The sequence below is a fragment of the Anabrus simplex genome, chromosome 6 (genome assembly GCF_040414725.1).
Source record: "Anabrus simplex isolate iqAnaSimp1 chromosome 6, ASM4041472v1, whole genome shotgun sequence".
Classification (NCBI taxonomy): Eukaryota; Metazoa; Arthropoda; class Insecta; order Orthoptera; family Tettigoniidae; genus Anabrus; species Anabrus simplex.
In genome coordinates, this window is record NC_090270.1 from 214,766,957 (window position 1) to 214,790,289 (window position 23,333).

The 23,333-nt window shown below is 38.7% G+C and overlaps 1 protein-coding gene across 1 annotated transcript in view; it reads right to left on the bottom strand.

Moving 5' to 3' along the window:
- LOC136875667 (valacyclovir hydrolase) overlaps positions 1-23,333 on the bottom strand; it is a 115,439-nt gene that overhangs the window by 27,368 nt on the left and 64,738 nt on the right. The window contains exons 4-5 of the mRNA XM_068228094.1: positions 12,790-12,943; positions 3,531-3,789 (exon numbers count right to left, since the gene is read on the bottom strand). Coding sequence (XP_068084195.1) covers positions 3,531-3,789; positions 12,790-12,943 — 413 coding nt within the window. The remainder of the gene's footprint in view (positions 1-3,530; positions 3,790-12,789; positions 12,944-23,333) is intronic.

A 23,333-nucleotide genomic window follows, 5' to 3' on the forward strand; every position in this document is an offset into this window, starting at 1 on the left:
CATTGGCATGCTATCCATTGTTTTGGACTTGCGCCTCCCCTGTGTTCTAGCTTCGGGAGGGGAGAACTGTAATGTGAAAATGGGAACTAATATTTACTGGACATAACTGAATTATTACATCAAAGCATCTAAGTGTATTTATTTATTCATCTGTCATGTCGACTTGTGTATCCAGCCGTTATCTGTATTATCGGTCATTGTTGGAACTGTTTCCTAACTGTGGAAGTTACCAGACCAATTTAATTCAAGTTATCTATCCATTATTGTCAGGCATTTGACTGAACTCTGTAGTGCCCCGAATTATCATTTGTAACTTCTGCGCATTTTCGCGGTGCACGCATTGAATTATGGGACTGCCTCTCGGCTAGCTCGGTGTGAGCTCAGTAGTCGGCAGTAGTCAGCTTGCCGTTACTCTCCAAGATGGCTGTGTTGTATGAAGCTCCCAAGCAGACGGCTTGGCGAGAAGGGAAAGCTATTATAATGGAGCTTGACTCCGGCGGTTAAACATAACGTGAGGGCTAGGCCCTATTATTCCTTCAAAGTTATCCAGTGTGCTCCAACCCTTTTTTTGTTCTTAATGTAACATGTAAACTTGGTGCAGTGAGTACCGTTATCGGCATGAAATGTTTTAAGTGTCTTGTAAGTTTGGATACCTTAACTCAAGTAAGTACTGAAAATTATAATTTATTGAAGGGATCCCAGTCGTTCAAGCACTAGTGTGAGTGATTTCATCTTGGACATGAGCAACATTATAAACGACTATTTTGGTATTGTGTAACCTTGTAAGCAAAATCTGATATATATTTGAAGTGAATGCATTTGAAAAAGAAAATTTAATGTAATGTAGGGAGCTCGAGGATCGCTAGTTATGCATCTATGAGGTGATATTTTGTGTAAGTGATTTTGTCTTACGTTTTTGTCGGGGTGCATTTTTGCCAACTGTGTTTCTTGATATTCATTATGATGACGATTATTATTATTATTATTACTTTTATTTTTTTGTAATTCATTTCGGTGCGTGTTTTCTCCCTTTGTGTTGTCCTGTTTGGTTGATATTGCTGTCTAATTTTGTCCTATTGCCTTCGTGGCTGGTTATCTGTACGTAATGATTATCGCATTGTTACGGGCCTCAATTAATGACACCTCATATTCGCATCGTAGCGCATTCCACGGCCCCCTCTGTTCTAAAGTATGTAAATCGCTGGTGAATTAATTAAGTAAGGCTAATGTAAACTGGCACTATCACCTCTTGGATAAATGATAATTATTATTATTATTATTATTATTATTATTTTAATAACTTAAAATCTTAAAATTGAAATTTGCTGGTCGAAATTAAGTTTAATAATGGGACTTTTCTTTCGTTGTCTTATTATCTTTTCTCCCATTGTTTGGGTTCCTTGCTTTTGTCTTTATTACGTCATGTCACCCCTTCTTATCTAATCTGATGATACGTTAATATTTTGGGTGGCTTTGATGATTATTATGGGATCTTGGCTTCGCGTCGGTAACGGGTAGCTCTTGTTGGGTGCTTCAGTGTTCCTTATTTTTTTATGAGTGCACCGTTAATTGTAAATTTCCTTTAATATACTTCATTTTGTTCGGATTGATGTGCACTATTATTTATTGTGTTTTCATCTAGGTCGTTTCTTTGGTGTAATGTTTATTCGCGGTTGGAGTCACTGAATTTTCTTCTTTTTCGTGTGTCCTTGTGTGCGTCTTGTAACTTAGAATTTTGTAGTGTAGCAAATTTCAGTTTTAAAGTGTTTTTATATCGCGGGCCCGCATATCGGTTGCAACCAATTTTAATGTTTCTATATTAATGAATTTTCAAACCTTAATTTCGGCGGAAGCCTATGTTTATGTGAGCTTCATTTTTCCTTAATTTCTACTTTATTTTAAAATACTGTTTTCCTCGTCTAGCTTGATTGCATTTTTAAATTTCAGAAAAAGAATTATGTATTTTTTTATTGTTCTTATTTTATACCATTTTCAAATTACATTTGCTTAGTAAATTTTCTTCATTTCAAATTTATCTGGTGTGTCATTTAGTAGCTAGCAGTATTTACCTGGCAACCTGTCAAAGTTATGTAAGATCCTGGCCTTTTTAATTCTCGCTTTGCCTTCCACGCTTCATATTTTATGCTACTGCCTTTCGGTAAGTATTGTGCTTGTTTTCTTCTTGATGTTTGTGCTTTTCTTTTGAATGTTTGGTTTACTAATTGGTAAGATTGCAGTAATAACTCTGTATATACAGATAACTTTGACATAACTTGAATTCAATATCACTTTATCTATTCAGAAACTGGAAGGAACAATATAGGTGTTCCTTGGAGCGCACATTACAACTGAGGAAGTTGGCTAAGTGGTATGGGCTGTTTTACTGCAAGCTTGCATGTGGGAGATAGTGGGTTTGAACCCCGCCATTGGCAGTCCTGAAGATGGTGACAATCCCTATTTTCCCATTTTTACATCAGGTAATTGCTGGGGCAATGCCTTAATTAAGGCCGAGACAACTTCCTGCTCAATTTTAGCCCTCTCCTATCCTATCGTCGCTGAAAACCTATCTGAGTTGGTGCAACGTTAAGCCACTAGCAATAAATAAACAAACATATTACACCAATATATAATTTCACACCATGCTAGTCTGTTTATCTGCACACCCTCACAAGGGTTCATGATTCTGTGATACCTTTTCTTACACTGTGCACCATAAATGTATGTGACACTGTTGATTTTTTATTTTATTTTTCCAGTCTGAAAATGTGCATAATACTTCAGATGGTCTGTAGTTATTGGCTAAAATACAATGCCCATAAAGAGATGAGCACTTAAGGTTTAGTCCAAGTTACTTTACAATGTCTTTACAATCCCTATTTTCCCATTTTTACATCAGGCAATTGCTGGGGCAATGCCTTAATTAAGGCCGAGACCACTTCCTGCTCAATTTTAGCCCTTTCCTTTCCTATCGTCGCTGAAAACCTATCTGAATTGGTTTTATTTTTTGGTAAAATAAAACTTCTAGCATTGTTGGAAACATGTACTGAAACAAACACAGCAAGAAGGCACTTAGAGAATTAAAAAAAAAAAAATCCAATATTACTCGCAACTTCTATACCAGTAATAATGACAGTAATAATATGGTGGAGGTTATCATTGTCCTTTGATTTTAATAATAATAATAATAATAATAATAATAATAATAATAATAATAATAATAATAATAATAATAATAATAATAATAATAAATGTCTGGCCGAGTTACCTCGCTATGGTAATAGAGCAGACTATACAGCAAGTGTCTCAATGCCAAGTGGCAGAGGAGCTGTGAAAGACAGTAAAGGTTGTAATGATTTATGGGAGAGAAAATCTTTTTTAAAGATTATGAAGAAGATGGCATGTATGAGTGTGATGAAGGAACTAAGTTAAGATAGTATTACTAGTTTTTTGAAGATAAAGGTTGTGTTGAGTAGGATGTTATACATTAGACAGAGGAGAAATAAAATAATGTTAAAAAGAATTCACCTCACCTGGCACCTTTTATATTATTGTGAAGATACAGATGATGCTGAGGTGCAACCAAGGGATCCTTCTTACCATGAAGAATCAATGTTGGACACTGAATAAACGGTAACAGCCATTTACATATGTCACCACTTTGTTGTTCCTTATAGATTCCACACACTGCATCACACCACTTCTCCCAAGTACTAGTGAAATATTCTTCTCCATAAACTGCTATCATAGCTGCCTTCATGCGATCTGACCATTTGTTTAAGTCTCGAACACCTACCCAAAAAAAAAAAAAAAAACTTCTAGCATTGTTGGAAACATGTACTGAAACAACAAACACAGCAATAAAGCACTTAGAGAATAAAAAAATAAAAAATCCAATATTACTCACAACTTCTATACCAGTAATAATGACAACTTCAATTAATTGTAAACTTAGATTAAGCTCTCCTACAACCATTTTAAAATCTGGACTGCTGAGGAACGAGCCAATCTATTGGAATATGGTGGAGGTTATCATTGTCCTTTTATTTTAATAATAATAATAATAATAATAATAATAATAATAATAATAATAATAATAATAATAATAAATGTCTGGCCGAGTTACCTCGCTATGGTAATAGAGCAGACTATACGGCAAGTGTTTCAATGCCGAGTGTTGAGTGGCAGTAAATAACTCAACTCTCTAACAGAACCAATGGCTTTGGGCAACTGATACCCTTTAGATGGGTGGAGGATATATCACTTGAATCCATAAAGCAGCGCCTGTCTCCATGCTACGGATGGGAGCAGTATAGGCGAAAGTCTGAAGCGGATGATCATTTTGGTTCAAATGGCAAGGATCACTGTGTAGGAGAAGGCAATGGTAAACCCCTCCTGTATCAATGGCCTGAGGGTGGAAGAGGAGAGTTTCTCAATGAGAGAAGGGATGGAGGACCTAGGGAGTCAACCTGAATGAAATCCAGTGCAGGCTCTGTAAGCTGTAGAGAAAGCAGTTTGCCTAGGAGAACTCCAAAATCAAACTTCAGTTCCATGATTACCCATCATGGTTCTAAATCTTTGGAAGCCTAGCCCTCTCCATTTCATTTTCAACACTTGAATCTAGCACTATGGAAAAAGTGCAAAAAGAAATGATACCCCAGCCAGTAAACTCTAATAGAGAATACAAGGCCATAGAGTGAGCTGTAAAGGTAGCCTCCGTAGCTCAGACGGCAGCGCGTCGGCCTCTCACCGCTGGGTTCCGTGGTTCAAATCCCGGTCACTCCATGTGAGATTTGTGCTGGACAAAGCGGAGGCAGGACAGGTACTCTGGTTTTCCCTGTTAATTCCCCAGGCTTGGGGACCGGGCATTAGTGTTCACCTTAATACACTTCTTTTCATCTGCACATAATACACCACATTACTAACCACCACAGAAACGTGCGATAGTGAACACATCCATCCACATAGGGTAGGCTTCAGGAATGACATCAGGCTGTAAAACAGGACCAAGTCCACAAGTGACAAAATTCGTACTCAAGACTCTACCGAGGTGTGGAAGACAGAAGAAAAATCAAGACTGCAATCATTCTTTCAGGTGACTTCAACCCCCAGTTGGGTAAGGAACAGAAGTTTCAATACACATACATGAATATCTAGTTCATTCTTGAACCAATTGCAAGGATCAAACCAAATCAAAATGCCATTCATGATTACCAGAAAGAATTTGGTTTCCTAGAATCAAAAAGTGGAAATACATTTCCAAGAAGGTTCAGGATGCTTCTACTCTAAAGATAAATTTAGAAGGAAAAAAAAAAGAACACCCATGGGGGACCGAACACCATGATGAAGCTTACAAAAAACGGAGTCAAGCCTGAAATTACTGGAACTGCTGGAATGAAACAGAAAAAGTTGAAGAATTCTTCATCCAGCATAGACTGACACTGCTTAAGTAATCCACAAAGCAACCCATGCTTATGAGAAGGCTTTGCTTGAGACCATTTAAGAATCCTTCATGAGGAACAACACTCACAATTTTTACTATACTGTACTTCCAAATCTGGACGTACTGGCTACCAAGCCCCTTTGTTATGTTACCAGGATGAGAATGGTGATCATATTCTGAATAACTATGACAACTGTGAACAATCAGCTCATATTTAGAATCCTTACTCAACTGCCCTCTTCCAGCATCACCTTTACTATGCGAGTAAAGATTATTCACCGAGCTCGATAGCTGCAATCGCATTAAGTGCTGCCAGTATCCAGTAGATAGTAGGTTCGAACCCCACTGTCGGCAGCCCTGAAGATGGTTTTCCGTGGTTTCCCATTTTCACACCATGCAAATGCTGAGGCTGTACCTTAATTAAGGCCACGGCCGCTTCCTTCCCACTCCTAGACCTTTCCTCTCCTATCGTCGCCATAAGATCTATCTGTGTCGGTGCGACGTAAAACAAATAGCAAAAAAAAAATATTATTCACCCAATTCTCTTCCTCTTGATCGAGAAGAAATCACCCAAATCACAACATCTCTCCCCAACCAACAAGACAAACAAGGATTCCAAAGGTGCTGAACTTTTGAAAACGACTGGTCTCAAATTTGTTGCCAAAATGGAAGAACCATAATATATATTTGTGTGAATCAGAAATTCTAAAGAGTGACAATAGGCTCTTATACACCCTCTCCACAAAAAGCAATAAAGCAGATGTGAATAACTACAGAGGCATTCAGCTGTCTATAAAATCCTGTCAAAAGCGCTTGAAAGTTGCACTGAACCTGTAGCGGATCTGTAGATTGGTAAACATCAAACTGACTTCCGGAACAGTTCCTGCAAAGAACAAAGCTTTTCACGACAAAATATCACCAAAATCAAATGTCTTTGTGCCAAACCATGTGTATTGACTTTTGTTGATTTCACTAAGGCTTATAGGTGGGTTGACACGATGCGAGTGTAATTGCATGATGCATGCATGCGCTCGCTACTTGCATCATGTCAGGTGTTGGCCCAGTTGCCTGGGGTTATGCGCGTCCAACCTTTTACTGATAATGTTATTGGCTTTTATGTCCCACTAAATACCTTTACACTCCCACGCTGGTATCTTCATCTTGTCGCGATGTGGGAGCTTGCGTGCCTAAGTGATCCTGAGAGCTATGCCGGCGGGAGCATAAGCTCCTGGTAGGGCCACCCAAGCCGGACAGGTCAAAGGTGATAGGCCAGACTAAGAGGGATACCCTGGTCCTCCAGGTTGGGGGTTGATCATGGGGCTAACAACCCTATATCGGAAAAACAACTCGTTACGAAACTCACAGACAAGAATAGCCGGACTGATGATAATGGTAAACGACCCACGCGAGGAAATGGAAGATGCAAACGGAAATATGATATGTATGTAGCAACCTGGAATGTACGAACCCTGAATAAACCAGGAGCCCTAAACAATCTAAAACAAGAAATGGAGAAATATAATATTGGAATAGCAGCAATTCAGGAAGTCAGATGGAAAGGAAATGGTGTTTTTAGAAGTGGTAGATATACAGTTCTGCATAGTGGAGGAGCCAAAGGTACAATAGGTGGCACAGGCTTCCTAGTGGATGACAGATATAAGTCAGCAGTTTTGAATTTTAAACCTGTAAATGAAAGAATATGCACTTTAAGGATAAAGGCCCATTTTTTCAATATCACCCTTGTGTGTGTGTATGCACCTACAGAAGAGGCTGAGGATGAAGAGAAAGATATGTTCTATGGACAACTGGAACAAGAAATAGAATGCATCCCAAGACAAGATGTAAAAATCATACTTGGAGATTTCAACGCTAAAGTGGGTAAAGAAAAAGCCTATAGGGAGACAGTTGGGAAGGAAAGTTTGCATGATGAGTCAAATGATAATGGACAGAGGCTAATTGATTTTGCCATGGGAAACTCAATGGTGGTAAAGAGTACATGGTTTCAGAGAAAGAATATACGGAAAGCCACTTGGTGTTCACCAGATGGTGTCACCTTTAATCAAATAGACCATGTAGTAATTGATAGGAGACATGCATCTGACATACTACAAGTTGACAGTTGTAGGGGAGCTGATTGTGATTCGGACCATTACTTGGTACGGGTAAAATACAGGCAACGTATTGCAACTTACAGATCTGCTAAGAAAGGGAAAGCTCCAAGGAGATATATGGTCTCAAAATTGAAAGATAAAGAAACTGCACAACTATATGAATGCAGGATGGAGAAGAAATTGGAGGCTAAACAACAAAGCTGGGCAGTGGAAAACACCGAAGGAAAGTGGATTTTATTGAGGGATGCATTGCAGGAAACTGCGGATGAAGTACTAGGAGTTGAGGTAAAGACCGAAAGGCAAGGATGGTTTGATGATGATTGCAGAAGAGCAGTTGAGGAAAGAAATGAAGCAAGGAAGAAAATGTTTAGCAGGAAAACAAGAACATATGTAGAAGAATTTAGGAAGAAGAGGAAAGAGGCAGACAGAATTTGTAGGAGAAAGAAGAGAGAGGCAGAGAGGAAATGGATTACAGATTTGGAGGAACAATATGATATGCAAGAAGTACGGAAGTTCTATGGGAAAATAAAGGACGTACAGAAAGGTTTTCAACCACATGCTGTATTCTGTAGAGATAAAGAAGGAAACATGATTGGGGGAAGAGACCGGATTCTTGACCGATGGGCGGAATACTTTAGTGAACTGTTGAATGTGGCTGCAGAGACGGTGAGATTGGAAGAAGTGGATGGGCAGCCTTGGCAGGATCCTAGCCTAGATTTAAAACCAGTGCCTGTACCATCTATAGAAGAAGTGAGGACGGCAATTAAGTACTTGAAGAATAATAAGGCTCCAGGAAGTGATAACATTTCAGCTGAGATGATTAAATACGGGGGTGAGCAGTTGACACAACTTGTTCACCAACTAATTGTGGAAGTTTGGGAAACAGAACAAATGCCAGAGCATTGGAGCTTAGCAATTATTTGCCCAATTCATAAGAAGAAAGATAAAGCAAATTGTGAAAATTATAGAGGTATATCTTTGCTTAGTGTGGTTTATAAGGTCTTAGCCAAGGTTTTGGCTATGAGATTCACTCCACTGGTTGAGCAGATACTAGGAGACTACCAAAGTGGCTTTCAACAGGGTAAATCAACAACAGATCACATCTTCACTGTCAGGCAAATAATGGAGAAATGCTATGAATATAATGTGGATGTGCATCAGCTGTTTGTGGACTTTCGGCAGGCTTATGATAGTGTGAAGAGAAGGAAACTGTATCAAACAATGATGGACATGGAGTTCCCAACTAAATTGATAAGACTGGTACAAATGACCCTAACAGGTACTAAATGCATGGTTAAAATAGAAGAAAATCTTACTAAAGAGTTTGAAGTAAACCAAGGTTTGCTCTTCAATGTGGTTTTGGAGCGTGTGATGAGAAAGGTGGAGGTCAGTAATCCAGGCGGTACGCTGTTCAACCATGTAACACAGAATCTGGCTTATGCTGATGATGTTGATATGCTGTCTAGAAGATTGAAAGACCTAGAGGAAGGACTGGATAGATTAGAAAAGGAAGGAGGTGAAATGGGCCTAAGAGTGAATAATGCCAAAACTCGTTACTTGTTTGCATCTAGGAGGACCATAGTAAGGGAAGACAAGTGCATAAAATTAAATGGGATTAACTACGAGAGATGTGAAAAGTTTAAGTATTTAGGAGTGCTCGTGACAAAAGATAATGACATGAAAGAGGAAATAAAGCAAGGATTGCTGCGGGCAATAGGGCTTACTTAGCTTTATTGAAAGTGTTTAGATCACGCAGCCTTGGTAGAAGATTAAAGTTGACAGTCTATCGAACAGTATTACGACCAGTGGTAACTTATGGCTCTGAAACATGGACAATGACCAAAGTAGATGAAGAACTGTTGAACAGATGGGAGAGAAAAATACTGAGAAAGATTTTTGGCCCGATGAAGGAAGGGGAATTGTGGAGAATAAGGAAAACAAGGAATTGGAAGAACTCTATGGACATCCAAGTATCGTAACCGAAATAAAAAGCAACAGTTTAAGGTGGTTGGGACACGTGGAGAGAAGCCAGATAATAGGGCTGTCAAGAAGATCTATACCGGGCGAGTTGGCCGTGCGCGTAGAGGCGCGCGGCTGTGAGCTTGCATCCGGGAGATAGTAGGTTCGAATCCCACTATCGGCAGCCCTGAAGATGGTTTTCCGTGGTTTCCCATTTTCACACCAGGCAAATGCTGGGGCTGTACCTTAATTAAGGCCACGGCCGCTTCCTTCCAACTCCCAGGCCTTTCCTATCCCATCGTCGCCATAAGACCTATCTGTGTCGGTGCGATGTAAAGCCCCTAGCAAAAAAAAAAAAAAAAAAAAGAAGATCTATAAGGGAAATCCAGGTGGTAGAAGATGGAAAGGAAGACCCCGGAAAAGATGGCTGGATGATGTGGAGGAGGATTTAAGAAAGATGGGAATAAGAAGATGGAGGAGGCGTGCAGAAGATCGTGAAGATTGGGCTACAATCGTCAGAGAGGCCAAGGCCCTACAAGGGCTGTAGCGCCGAGGAGTAAGTAAGTAAATAAGTAAATACCTTTACAGCTTTTGGAGATGCTGAGGTGCCGGAATTTAGTCCCGCAGGAGTTCTTTTACGTGCCAGTAAATCTGCCGACACAAGGCTAACGTATTTGAGCACTTTCAAATAAATCATTTAATTGGCGCTGAATGAAATGGTATTTTAGTGGAAGGCATAAAATTTAATTCTTGAATATTTATATTATTAGTGGTCGTATTGATAAATACTACATAACCAAAGTTATATAGAATTAAATTTCCAACCATTTATATCTTATACATTTTTACCGTACCGGCTATGATAACACAGATATTCATGAATTTGTATTTTTGTTGCTAAGTCCATATCAACGCCAAGCCATGAGAAAATGGGTTAACAGAATTTAATGAACATCGGTATATAGAGTCGGGGAATAAGAAATTACAGTCTAAGCTATAAACAATTTTATTCACCCTGGATGAAATTGTAGTTTACGGGAAGGCGCCTAAAATGTAATTTTTAAATACCTATGTTATTGATCCTATCTAAAAGTACTACATAACAAAAGTTATAGAGAATACAATTTTCGGTCATTTTTATTCAGTATGAAAGTACTGACTATAATAAGAGTGGTATTTCAGAGTGGGAAGAAAACTAAATGTGAAGGCCTACCATATCGAAAGCGCATAACATTGATCAACAATAACATTACATTGATCATTGTTTGTTTTGATGTTCTTTGTCTCTTATGCTGCCTCTCAACTCCGATAGATGGGATTACTGCTACGTACCGAGTATAATAGCCTGACTGAATATTGGAGGGAAATAGCCGGGGAGTTAGAAAACTTTCTTCTTTAGCATGCCATTCCTCTGGTTCATACATTTTCTGATACAGCTGGTATGTAACACACTGATTCATCATAGTATTCCAGCTATTCGATCTCTACTCTGATGTGCTGTTTTGAATGAGCAGTGGGCAGAGTAGTTGTATGGCCTGGTCTAGAATAACAATTAGGGCTATTCCAAATTATAGCACCACAATTCACTAAATGACTCAAAATTCAACCCTGAAATGAGCCGTTTCTGAAGAAAAGCTTCTTCCTCTTCATTTTTATTAAACTCTACATTCATTTTATTCCAAATTAGCAGTGAAGAGGGGGTTTCTCCTCTGGCTTGGAGGAAATTTTTCTTTTTTTTTCTTTTTTTTTGCTAGCTGCTTTACGTCGCACCGACACAGATAGGTCTTATGGCGACGATGGGACAGGGAAGGGCTAGGAGTTGGAAGGAAGCGGCCGTGGCCTTAATTAGGTACAGCCCCAGCATTTGCCTGGTATGAAAATGGGAAACCACGGAAAACCATTTTCAGGGCTGCCGACAGTGGGGTTCGAACCTACTATCTCCCGAATACTGGATACTGGTCGCACTTAAGCGACTCCAGCTATCGAGCTCGGTAGGAGGAAATATTTGCCTCCAAGTCAGATAGATTCTTCCGCTGCCAGTGTAGTGAATTGATACTTTCAGACTAATCGGGGTACTCCTAGGGAACAGATTAGTAAAAGGGCATAGTTTTTGCCCTGGAAGTCGCCACTATTCGACCCCCTCCCTGCAGAAAAGGGACGAAGAGTGTTCACGGCTCACGGCAGCCTGCGGTCTGGTCATTCCAGTTTTGAAACTTGTGACTGTTAGATCAGCAGCTTAGTCCTGTTCGTTAAAAGTGAGAAAATGTGTGGTTTTTCATTTGATCGAATATTTCATATGAAAGCATTGCTTTTAATCGCTCCATTCCTACTGACGTCATTGTAATGTATGTTCATTTCAGTTGGGAAAACCACTAAGACAGTCTTTTTGAGGATGTAAAAAGGCAGGAGGAGAGTGCATGTCTACCATTATAATGAAAGCTCCCCAACCTGATTGTGACTGATGGTATGCAAGCGGGTCTACCATTACAGTGAAAATTCCATAACTCGGTCTTCATATGAGAAAAGATGTTTGGTGAATTCCCCGGCGCGTTTCTAGGGTAACGTTAAGAGCTATGAAATTTCATACAATCCTGCTCACAACGAGTACACTACCTAACCTAGAATTCTGTATGCAATGTAGAATTCTGTAGCAAAGCGCGGGTACATCAGCTAGTTCAAAAGAAAACTGTGCTAAAATTGGCGTTGATTTATGGTTTCTTAACCCAATTTGTATTATTCTATTATATAGTAATACATTATTTAAGTATATTTGCTAAAATTTACATGTTGATTTCAACTGTTTATAAGAACAGAAGAACACATGCAATATTTCAGTACTTTAGTCTTATTTAGGTACACTTAGGTCCAATGTGGCAAATTATCAAAACATGCCAAAAGTAAATTGGACTGTGCACTGAAATCACTTGACATTTTTGTGTAAACCCACATGTAAGAGAGAGAGAGAGAGAGAGATTTTTTTTCAAAACACAACTGGTTGAACAGAATGTAAAAAGTCCTTGTATCCTTCTCAAGGGAACATATCACAGGCAAGCAGTGGATGTGATATTTGCACCATTGCACATAAATGACTAAACTACAGAAAAATGAGTCAAATACTAAAATTAATGTATCTATGTAAAATATATAATTTTAAAAAACCTCTGTTCTAAGGTGCCACAAGAGAAAGAGTTCTAATACTATAGTAGCAAGGAATGTGTTAAAATTCTAACCTATACTCTAAGAGTATGCACAGATAAAACTTTTAAGAAGACGACTCACTTTCATATATTTTAAAATCTTCTTCAATAATATATGCATTTGAGCCCCAAACAACAAGTTTTTCAACATGCTGTGGATATTTTGCAGCAAGAATCAGAGAAGATATTCCACCATCACTCCAGCCTAGTAGAGAATACTTTTTAATTTCAAGAGCCTGGAAGCACAAAAGAAACAATCCTTTCATACTATGATAACAAAACCAAACTGGAACAGAATGGAAAAGCAGGCACTAAACATGTTTTACAGAATTCAATAAAAATATAGTTGTAACGTATTAATTTATTCATTAGGAGGAAAAGGCAGGCAGAAAATAATAATAATAATAATAATAATAATAATAACAATAATAATAATAATAATGATGATGTCAGTGATTGTCAGAAACGTTTGTACTCCCTGACCTGAAATACCACATATTCGATTTTCCTTTTCCTCTTCCAATAAAATCAGAAAGTCCACCTGATGGTTGGCAATTTTAATTCTGAGTTTCAACTCAAACCCCGCTTACATCTAAACAACAGACAAAAGAAATAATGTTCATATGAACTGATCAGAAGGCCAATCATTTTGATTCCCCAACAGCGGTGGCTATCAGGTGAATTATTTCTCTTCAATAAGTATCATCTCCCAACTTGTGGTATCAGATTTATTAAACTTCAAATTAGTTCCAAAGAGTAGCATCACAAATCTTAATAATTACTAACAATAGTTTACATTATTTTCTGGAAATCATCATCATCACCCATTCATATATTAGACCTAGCGGCCTATTACGATCCCGCAAAGCAATCTCTTGCTAATATTTCACTGAACGACCAATGGATCTTGCTATTTTAGGGTAGTCCCATAAACAGAGCTTGTTCTGATCAGGTGGTGTGAATCTGATCATTGATGTATTTTTCAACAATAGGAAATCTGTGCATGACACATAACAAAAACCCCTTAGCTGATTGTTGTTTTGAATTTTAGACTAACTGGCCTACAATAATGCTAAGTTGTAGCACACAGAATCAACAACTGTCATTGTCAGCAGAAATTCCTCATATCTGCCATATTTGTGAAGTACGGACCAAGTCCGGACATTGATCAGATAACTTCTGTTACTGCCAAGTATTTCATTTCCAGAATTGTGATGTTATAAAATTTTTGTTCTCATTCAAACATCTTAGTAGAGCCTCCGTGGCTCAGACGGCAGCACGTCGGCCTCTCACCGCTGGATACCGTGGTTCAAATCCCGGTCACTCCAGGTGAGATTTGTGCTGGACAAAGCGGAGGCGGGACAGGTTTTTCTCCGGGTACTCTGGTTTTCCCTGTCATCTTTCATTCCAGCAACACTCTCTATTCCCATTTCATAGCATCTATCAGTCATTAATAAATCACTTTGGGAGTGGCGACCCCATCGTACTAACAGCCTATATCTGATTCATTCATTACATCCCTGACACGGTCAATGACTGGAAAACAGGTTGTAGTTTTCATTTCAAACATCTTAAATACTGTTCTTCATTTCCATGTCCATAGTTAATACTGATTTTGACACTATCCAAGTTTAATTATAATATTGTACTTTTGTAGGGTGAATCTGATCATGCTAGTATATCAGGAGGTTTTTTCAATGGGTCCAGCTCATAAACCACAGTCCTGGCACAAACAATTTGTGCTTTTTCTGCACCAGTTGCAACTTTAATTTCTGGAAAGGCAAAGTAAATATTACTATCAACCTATTTATTTCTCAAAAATGTCATTTCATACGTATCATCTCCAATGCTGTCAATTCTGCCAATAATTAATCCCTTTTTTGGTAGGAAATTTTGCAATGGTGAAATTGTTTTCAATTCCACACTCTTTCTTTCACCTTGTCTGTTCCGTTATTTTCATTTGCCTCGTGTTACTGTATATCACAGTTAGGTAATGTGGAGGTAGAAAGTGTGATTAATAATAATAAAAAAATAATGACATAAAGTATTATAATACTGAGTAAAGCATCCTCTATGTAATTAGTACATTTTCTACCACTTGGAACTTGTGTAGTTTAGATTTATTTGGAAAACATTCTAAATTCAAATAATTTGTGTAGCTCTGCTGTTAGAATTGAGAATTTCTCTGGGAAATCTTCCTGTATCAATCCTTCAAACATGATTTTTCTATTTTTCTTGATAACCATGTAGGCCTATATATTGTAACTCTTTTTATAATTAAAAGACTAAAACATTTTACACATTATTGTGATTATTCATACATGTATATATCGTACTGCTTATTCAATTTTGAGTTGTTTCAATACCGTGTCATAGGATTAAGAGTGAATCCATCCAAATGTAAAATTATAAATATTCAGAAAAGCATTTTGAAGGAAGGAAAAACTTTTGGTGGAGAAATTATTTTAGACACTTCTAAATTACATGTAATAAATCTCATTGTAGACCGTATTGGATATCAGATTATAAACATTAAAATAAGAGCAATAATATACACCACCTTTTCAATACTTATCAGTCCTTATATTTAGGATACAAACATTACAACTGGTGGTATAAGTTGGGACATGTTTCGCTTGACTGTCGTAAACATCCTCAGCCAAAATAAATCTTAGTCCAGAGTTTGGTCAGGGCCCCAAACCTAGTGACCTTAAAGTATATGGCTCCCTAAGATCCGACGTTTTATGGTTCCCTAAGATCCGACGTTTACATTAGAGAAAATCAAAAGACTTAAAACTAGTGTGAAAACTTCTAACAATATTCGACATAGCCAAGAGTAAAAACACTACAATCGTATTGACGGAGGTTAAAACATAAAACACAAATTAGAGCTGATAGTGAAGTAACTAATATCATACAGGATATCATATTGCTATCAGTCAATCAATAAAAATGTTTATACATAAAAATGATTATTTTATGTTCATTGGAATAAAGAAAATAATTAGAATAGTCACTATTTAAATCTCATTCTATTGCACATACATGAGAGTCAGGTGAAAAAAAGTCACATATAGTAGTTGTCTAATGAAGTAGTGACACATCACAGGATTGATCACGCCTAAAACTGCGTATATGTAGAGGCAAATATCCAGTTCCTTTAAACATTGGTTAAAGCCGAAAACAGGTGTCCTCGAATTTCTACTGGGAGTTCAACAAAGTCATAGATGGAGAAAATAAGATGCAATGAGCGTGAATTGAAGTCTGAAAAAATGAAAGAGAAAAGATGTACTCAGTGCCTTAAAAATTAGTGTGTCCAAAAATGTCCTTTATGTTGGAAGAGCAGTGACTGGTCACCTTAGCTGCTCGAGGAGGTCTGGTAATCATCTGCCCGTTGCTGCATGTGTTGTATTGGTGTGCTTGCTTGGGCAGAGAGCAAGTCGGGAGGGGAGGGGTAGACGCAACAATGACAGTGCTAGAAGTTGGCGGCAGAGTTATAGCATGAGGAGGGGATAAAGTGGAAGCTGTTATTACGACCGGAGGGATTATTTAAATGTTCATAATTGAAAATTTTTGAGAAATTATTATGATTTATATCAAAATTAGCAAGTAACTTGGGGACTTGTTCAATTATCGGGCATAATATGAAAATTGCCTATCGAACTCGCAACACAAATCGTAACATATTTTTTAATTCCAACTCAGTAAATGCATCTCAGGACAAATTTTGGAACTCTGGTATTTACAGACTTAAATGCCCTCAGTGCCAATTTTCTTATATCGGACAAACTGGCCGTAGTTTTTGAACTAGATACTTGGAACAATATAATGCCTTAAAGCATAAAAAATACTCGGCTATGAGCAACCATATGAGGGATTCCGGCCACAATTATTCTACAACTGATCAGGACCTTCACATTATTAAATATGTTAATAAAAGCAGCTTAATAACTGGATTTGAAAATACTTACATTTTTTGGATCCTTTAATAATAATTTGAATGATGTCTCCGAGAACAATAGCCCGATAATTGAACAAGTCCCCAAGTTACTGGCTAATTTTGATATAAATCATGATAATTTCACAAACATTGCCAATTATAAACCTTTAAATATCCCTCTGGTCGTAATAACAGCTTCCACTTTATCCCCTCCTCATGCTATAACTCTGCCACCAACTTCTAGCGCTCTCATTGTTGTGCCTACCCCTCCCAACTTGCTCTCCGTCCAAGCAAGCACACCAATACAACACATGCAGATGATTACCAGACCTCCTCGAGCGGCTAAGGCGACCAGTCACTGCTCTTCCAACATAAACGGTAAGCGATCTTAGACTCTCATTTTTTGGACACACTAATTTTCAAGGCACTGAGTACATCTTTTCTCTTTCATTTTTTCAGACTTCAGTTCATGTTCATTGCATCTTATTTTCTCCATCTATGACTTTGTTGAACTCCCAGTAGAAATTCGAGGACACCTGTTTTTAGCTTTAACCAATGTTTAAAGGAACTGGATATTTGCCTCTACATATATGCAGTTTCAGGCGTGATCAATCCTGTGATGTGTCACTACTCCATTACACAACTACTATATGTGATTTTTTCATCTGACTCTCATGTCTATGTAATGGAGTAAGATTTAAATAGTGACTATTCTAATTACTTTCTTCATTCCTACGAACATAAAATAATCATTTTTATGTATAAACATTTTTATTGATTGACTGATAGCAATATGATATCCTGTATGATATTATTTACTTCACTATCAGCTCTAATTTGTGTTTTATGTTTTAACCTCCGTCAATACGATTGTAGTGTTTTTACTCTTGGCTATGTCGAATATTGTTAGAAGTTTTCACACTAGTTTTAAGTCTATTGATTGTCTCTAATGTAAAAGTCGGATCTTAGGGAACCATATACTTTAAGGCCACTAGGTTTCCCTGACCAAACTTTAGGCTAAGGTTTATTTTGGCTGAGGATGCTTAGGACAGTTAAGCGAAACATGTCCTAACTTATAACACCAGTTGTAATGTTTGTCTCCTAAATATAAGGACTGATATATATTGGAAAAGTGGTGTATATTATTGTTCTTATTTTAATGTCCGTAACTTCTAAATTAATAAAAAAATTATGAAGATGATTTAAACAGCTTGTCTGTTTTAACACTTCCCAAGCCTGATCAGAAACTGAATACTGTAAATCAGTACATTTTGCCTAGAATTATTTATTCACTCCATAGCACTCCACTGAACAAAATTCCCATAAGTTTTCTAAATGATACTGATAAGATTATCCGTTCAACTGTAAAAGATACAATCAAATTACGTCCTGACTGTCTGAATGACATGATTTATGCTCCTCAGAATCTTCAAGGGGCTGAATGGGAGGCTTGCATCCAGAATTTGAACATCTGTCAATGTTTGCTTCAGGATGAACATCTTTCGCACAATAAAGACACAGAAGCTGAAAAACAAGATGCTCTTCAACAACAAGATTTTCCCCTGAATGAGAAATACCTTTGAATATCTGGCCAACGTTTGAAGAATGACCTTCATCAAAGATCTTTTGAGAACTGGTTTCATCTTCCTTATAAAGGTAATGGAATAGAAACATAAAAAGATGATCCCAAGGCTACTTCATGGATGAGCGACAGGAGAGAATCATCTTCCAGGTGGACTAACGCAATTCAAATGTCCTGCAATACTTCAGCAGTGAAAGCAGTTTTGGGAAAGTCATAAAATACCATCCAATGTCACTATCCAGGTTGTGAAGATGCAGAGACTCTTGGGCATGTGTCAGGTCACTGTCCAAAAGGAGAGTTACAAAGAAATAATCAATATCACAAGGTACATTCATACATTGTGATTGCTTAATGGAAAGTGCAATGGGAAGTTTATGAAGTCCACTGTACCACAGAAGATGGTTGAAACAAGCATGCAGATATTTTAAAAAAAACATTTTTTACAAGTTGCTTTACATTATATTGCTCTTCAATATGGAATAATATGAAATTTATTACCTATGAAGTCGCTTTACATCGCACCGACACAGATAGGTCTTATGGCGATGGATAGGACAGGAAAGGGCTACGAGTGGGAAGGAAGTGGCCGTGGCCTTAATTAAGGTACAGTCTTAGCATGTGCCTGGTGTGAAAATGGGAAACCACGGAAAACCATATTCAGGGCTCCCGACAGAGGGGTTCAAACCCACTATCTCCCGAATACTGGAAACTGGCTGGACTTAAGCACCTGAAGCTACCGAGCTTGGTCATGCAGATACTGTTGCCATCAACTGCAAGAAGGAATGTCTTCTGTTGGATCCAACAATACACTTTGAGAAACACACAGCAGACATCACTGGTGTATGACGAGAAAAAAAAACTGCTTACTGTCCATGTGTTCCTCACTTAAGTGAGAGCTATAACACAATTGGATACACAAAATAAGTGAAGGATCTTCTCTTTGGAGCCAGAGGAACCTCCTTTAACCCTGCAACCGGTGACTACATTACCTCTAACCGCTAAGCATTTCTGGGAGTTTTGCAAGCAACTTTTCATAAAATCATGCAAAAGGGAATAGTTGACTAATAATTAAGTATTACATGTTGTTTTATTCACAAAAAAATAGAGGAAATTATAGGATGAAATCAAACTCAGCAATTAAATGTCTTAAGGGTGTATCGATGAAATATTCCACATAAAAGAAAAAGGTCTTACGCAAAGCACAGGTAACAAAAATTGCTTTATCAATGTTCTGTTATATACAAAATCTGCAATTTTATGCTGATCAATAATACATACACTTTGCACTATCTTGAACTGTTGTAAAAGTAAGAGAAATTTAAAAAAAGGACTAAATAATATAATACATGAGCATCACTCCTAAAAACAGACTGCTTAGTCGTACTCATCCCGGCATCTTCAGGGTGGCTTCTCTTTCTTCCTGCCTTCATGGGTCTCCAGTAATGTAATTTATGGTACAAGTATTGATGGACACCACAATTACATCCTGGGACCAAAAGTGGCTGCGTGATTTTTTTCTGCAATGCACAAGCATAGTTTCATTTCTGCGAGGTGTACCAGCTGATGTCAGAAACATAATTTCCTTCCTCCAGAATGAAATCACTATCTTCTTCACCTTCTAAATCTAATAGACAGCCACTGATTTCACTGTTCCATGATAATTAATTCATTTTAGATGCAAATATCATGGAAACATTCACTAGCCAACCACTAGAAACAAGATGACTGTCTGCAATATGTTCTTTTTCCGCGCGTATGCCAACTTTCTCTATGACCCTGAATTACACTACCAATGTGTTACATTATTTTATAAACAGACTTTAATATTTGAAGTTATATATAATATCTGATCAATACATTGCCGGCCCCGTGGTGTAGGGGTAGCGTGCCTGCCTCTCACCCGGAGGACCCGGGTTCGATTCCCGGCCAGGTCAGAGATTTTTACCTGGACCTGAGGGCTAGTTCGAGGTCTACTCAGCCTACGTGATTAGAATTGAGGAGCTACCTGACGGTGAGATAGCAGCCCCGGTCTAGAAAGCCAAGAATAACGGCCGAGATGATTCGTCGTGCTGACCACACGACACCTCGTAATCTGCAGGCCTTCGGGCTGAGCAGCAGTCGTTTGGTAGGCCAAGGCCCTTCAAGGGCTATAGTGCCATGGGGTTTGGTTTGGTTGATCAATACATTGACAATAAAGGAGCTATCATGAGATTAGTAAGCGCTACATACTGCGTTGCGATCATGACTTTAGTGGTAGAGCTACATGGAAATATGTCGCAACTGCGACGTTTACCGGTTATAGGGTTAATAGCACAAGCTCCTTCCTCAAGAAGGTGGAGTTAACACTCAATGATATTCATCTATCTCTTATAGTTCTGAATGAATCTTTGTCTATTTTATCCACACATTTGTATTATTGTTGATTGTCTCTCAGTTTTTAATTTTCTTTTTTATAGTTCATAATATTCTTTTTAATGTTTTATTAACTCAGATTTGGTACCTTACCATTGTTTTATAAATATTTTTTCAATGGAAATAAGTATCCATTTTGTCTTCTGGATCCATGTGGTCATCCACAAGTGCAGTAGATGCCTCTATTTGAGAAATATATAGGGTAGAGTGGGGCTATTCCGATCACGGGGCTATTCCGATCACGGGGCAATTCCGATCGAAATAAGAAAGTCTGTTGCTACTCAGCTGCACTGTGCATGTCAGTCACCATTCTTCTTCAGCCGAGAGCCAGCTTCCTTTGTGCTCAGTGCGTTCGATAGAGGCATCTCAGTTCCTATTTGTTTGACACCAATTGGACGTAATCTTCCGCAAGGTAAGTAGTACACTGCTCATTATAGCCTCTGAATAAGGTGCCAGTGATATATCATAAGGTCTAGCGTAGTAATTAACCAACATTCAAACTTACCCTTACTCCATGCTTGTTGTCTAAGGATTCTAGTTCACATTCTTGCCACAGATAGCTGCACTTGTCAAACGCATTTCCAGTCAGGCGGAGAAAACCAAAGCATGACATAGCGGGGCAATTTCGACCGAAATTTTGGGGTAAATGCGATCACTGAAAATAAAGCAGACTGACAAGAGGAAAGTAAACGTAGCACTGTAACTCCTGCTTGCGATGACTAATAGATTACATGCCTATAAAAACGTGTAATACGAATTGTTATAAATATTTAAAAATATTTAGTTCAGACCTGTCTTACTTTAAATGTTATTAAATTATTTTCCTCTCATATAAAAGACTGTTACTAGCTACACAAATACAATAATTCTTCTTTCTTTCTTAATCAGTTTACACTCTAGGGTTGGTTTCTCCCTCGGACTAAGCGACTGATCCCACCTCCACCGCCTCAAGGGCAGTGTCCTGGAGCGTGAGTCTTGGTCGGGGGATACAAATGGACAAGAGGATCAGTACCTCCCCAGGCGGCCTCACCTGCTTTGCTAACCAAGGGACTTGTATGGGGATGGGAAGAATGGAAGGGATAGACAAGGAAGAGGGAAGAACGTGGCGGTGACCTTAAGTTAGATACCATCCCGGCATTTGCCTGGAAGAGAAGTAGGAAACCGCGGAAAACCACTTCAAGGATGCCTAAAGAAGAAATCTAAGCCTAAGCCCCCTCTACTCAGTTGACCTCCCAAAGCTGAGTGGACCCCGTCCCAGCCCTTGTACCACTTTTCAGACTTCGTGGCAGAGTCGGAAATTGAACCCGGACCTCCGGGGTTGAAAGCTAATCACACTAACCACTACATTACAGAGACGGACGAAATACAATTCTTAAATAATTTTATTAGGATAAATATAATAACTAGATATGAATTTTACGTTCAGTGTAGGCACACATTTTAGTAGTTGTTGAACTAGGTCTACTTTCTATGTTACAGATGGTAAGAACGTACAAGAGAAAGACCGCCCAAGACAAATGGTCTGAACAGATTATTTCACAGGCCATTAGCAGTGTACTGAGGGGAGATATTGGGATCCGAGCAGCTGCAGATATCTTCAGTGTGCCCTATACAACCCTTCAGAATCGGATCCAAAAGGCTCGGGTTCGACAGCTGATGATAATAGGCCTATTTATAAATCAGTGGGACTACCCTCTGTTTTCAGTATTGACGAAGAAAAGGAACTTTGTGACAGGCTGATGAGTCTTGCAAACATCCCCCTGTGGGTGGGGGTTGTAGAATAACACCCACGGTATCCCCTGCCTGTCGTAAGAGGCGACTAAAAGGGGCCCAGGGGCTCTGAACTTTGGAGCGTGGGTTGGCGACCACGGGGCCCTCAGCTGAGTCCTGACATTGCTTCCACTTACTTGTGCCAGGCTCCTCACTTTCACCTATCCTATCCGACTTCCCTTGGTCAACTCTTGTTCTTTTCCGACCCCGATGCTATTAGGTTTGCGAGGGCTAGGGAGTCTTTCGTTTTCATGCCCTTCGCGGCCCTTGTCTTCCTTTGGCCGATACCTTCATTCTTCGAAGTGTTGGACCCCTTCCTTTTTTCCCTCTGATTAGTGTTATATAGAGGATGGTTGCCTAGTTGTACTTCCTCTTAAAACAATAATCACCACCACCATCTTGCAAACAGAGGTTTTGGTCTGACTCCTGTGCAAGTGTGCAGTGCGGCCTATACTTACGCGGAGAGGAAAGGCATTAATGTCCCTTGGAGTAGAAACATTAAAAGATTGGCCGGAAAGGACTGGTTCACAAATTTCATGAAGCGAAATCTTCAGATATTTCTGAGAAAACCCGAGGGCCTATCCAAGGCTACAGCTGCCGCAATGAATGAAAAGGACGTTGACATTTTTTACAACATTTACGCTAATTTGTGTGATGAGTTGGGATTTCTTCACTGTCCGGAAAAAATATACAATGCCAATGAGACAGGATTTCCAATGAATAATAAACCACCGAAAATAGTGTGTGAAAAGGGAAAACGTGAAGTTGTCAAGCTTACCAGCGTTGAACGTGGTGAAAATGTTACAGTCGTTGCTTGTTTTAGTGCAAGTGGAGTGTACATCCCGCCATTCGTGTTCTTCAAGGGTGTTCGATTTCGAGAAGCCTACGAAGAGAATTTGCCTACAGGTGCTGTAGCAGAAAT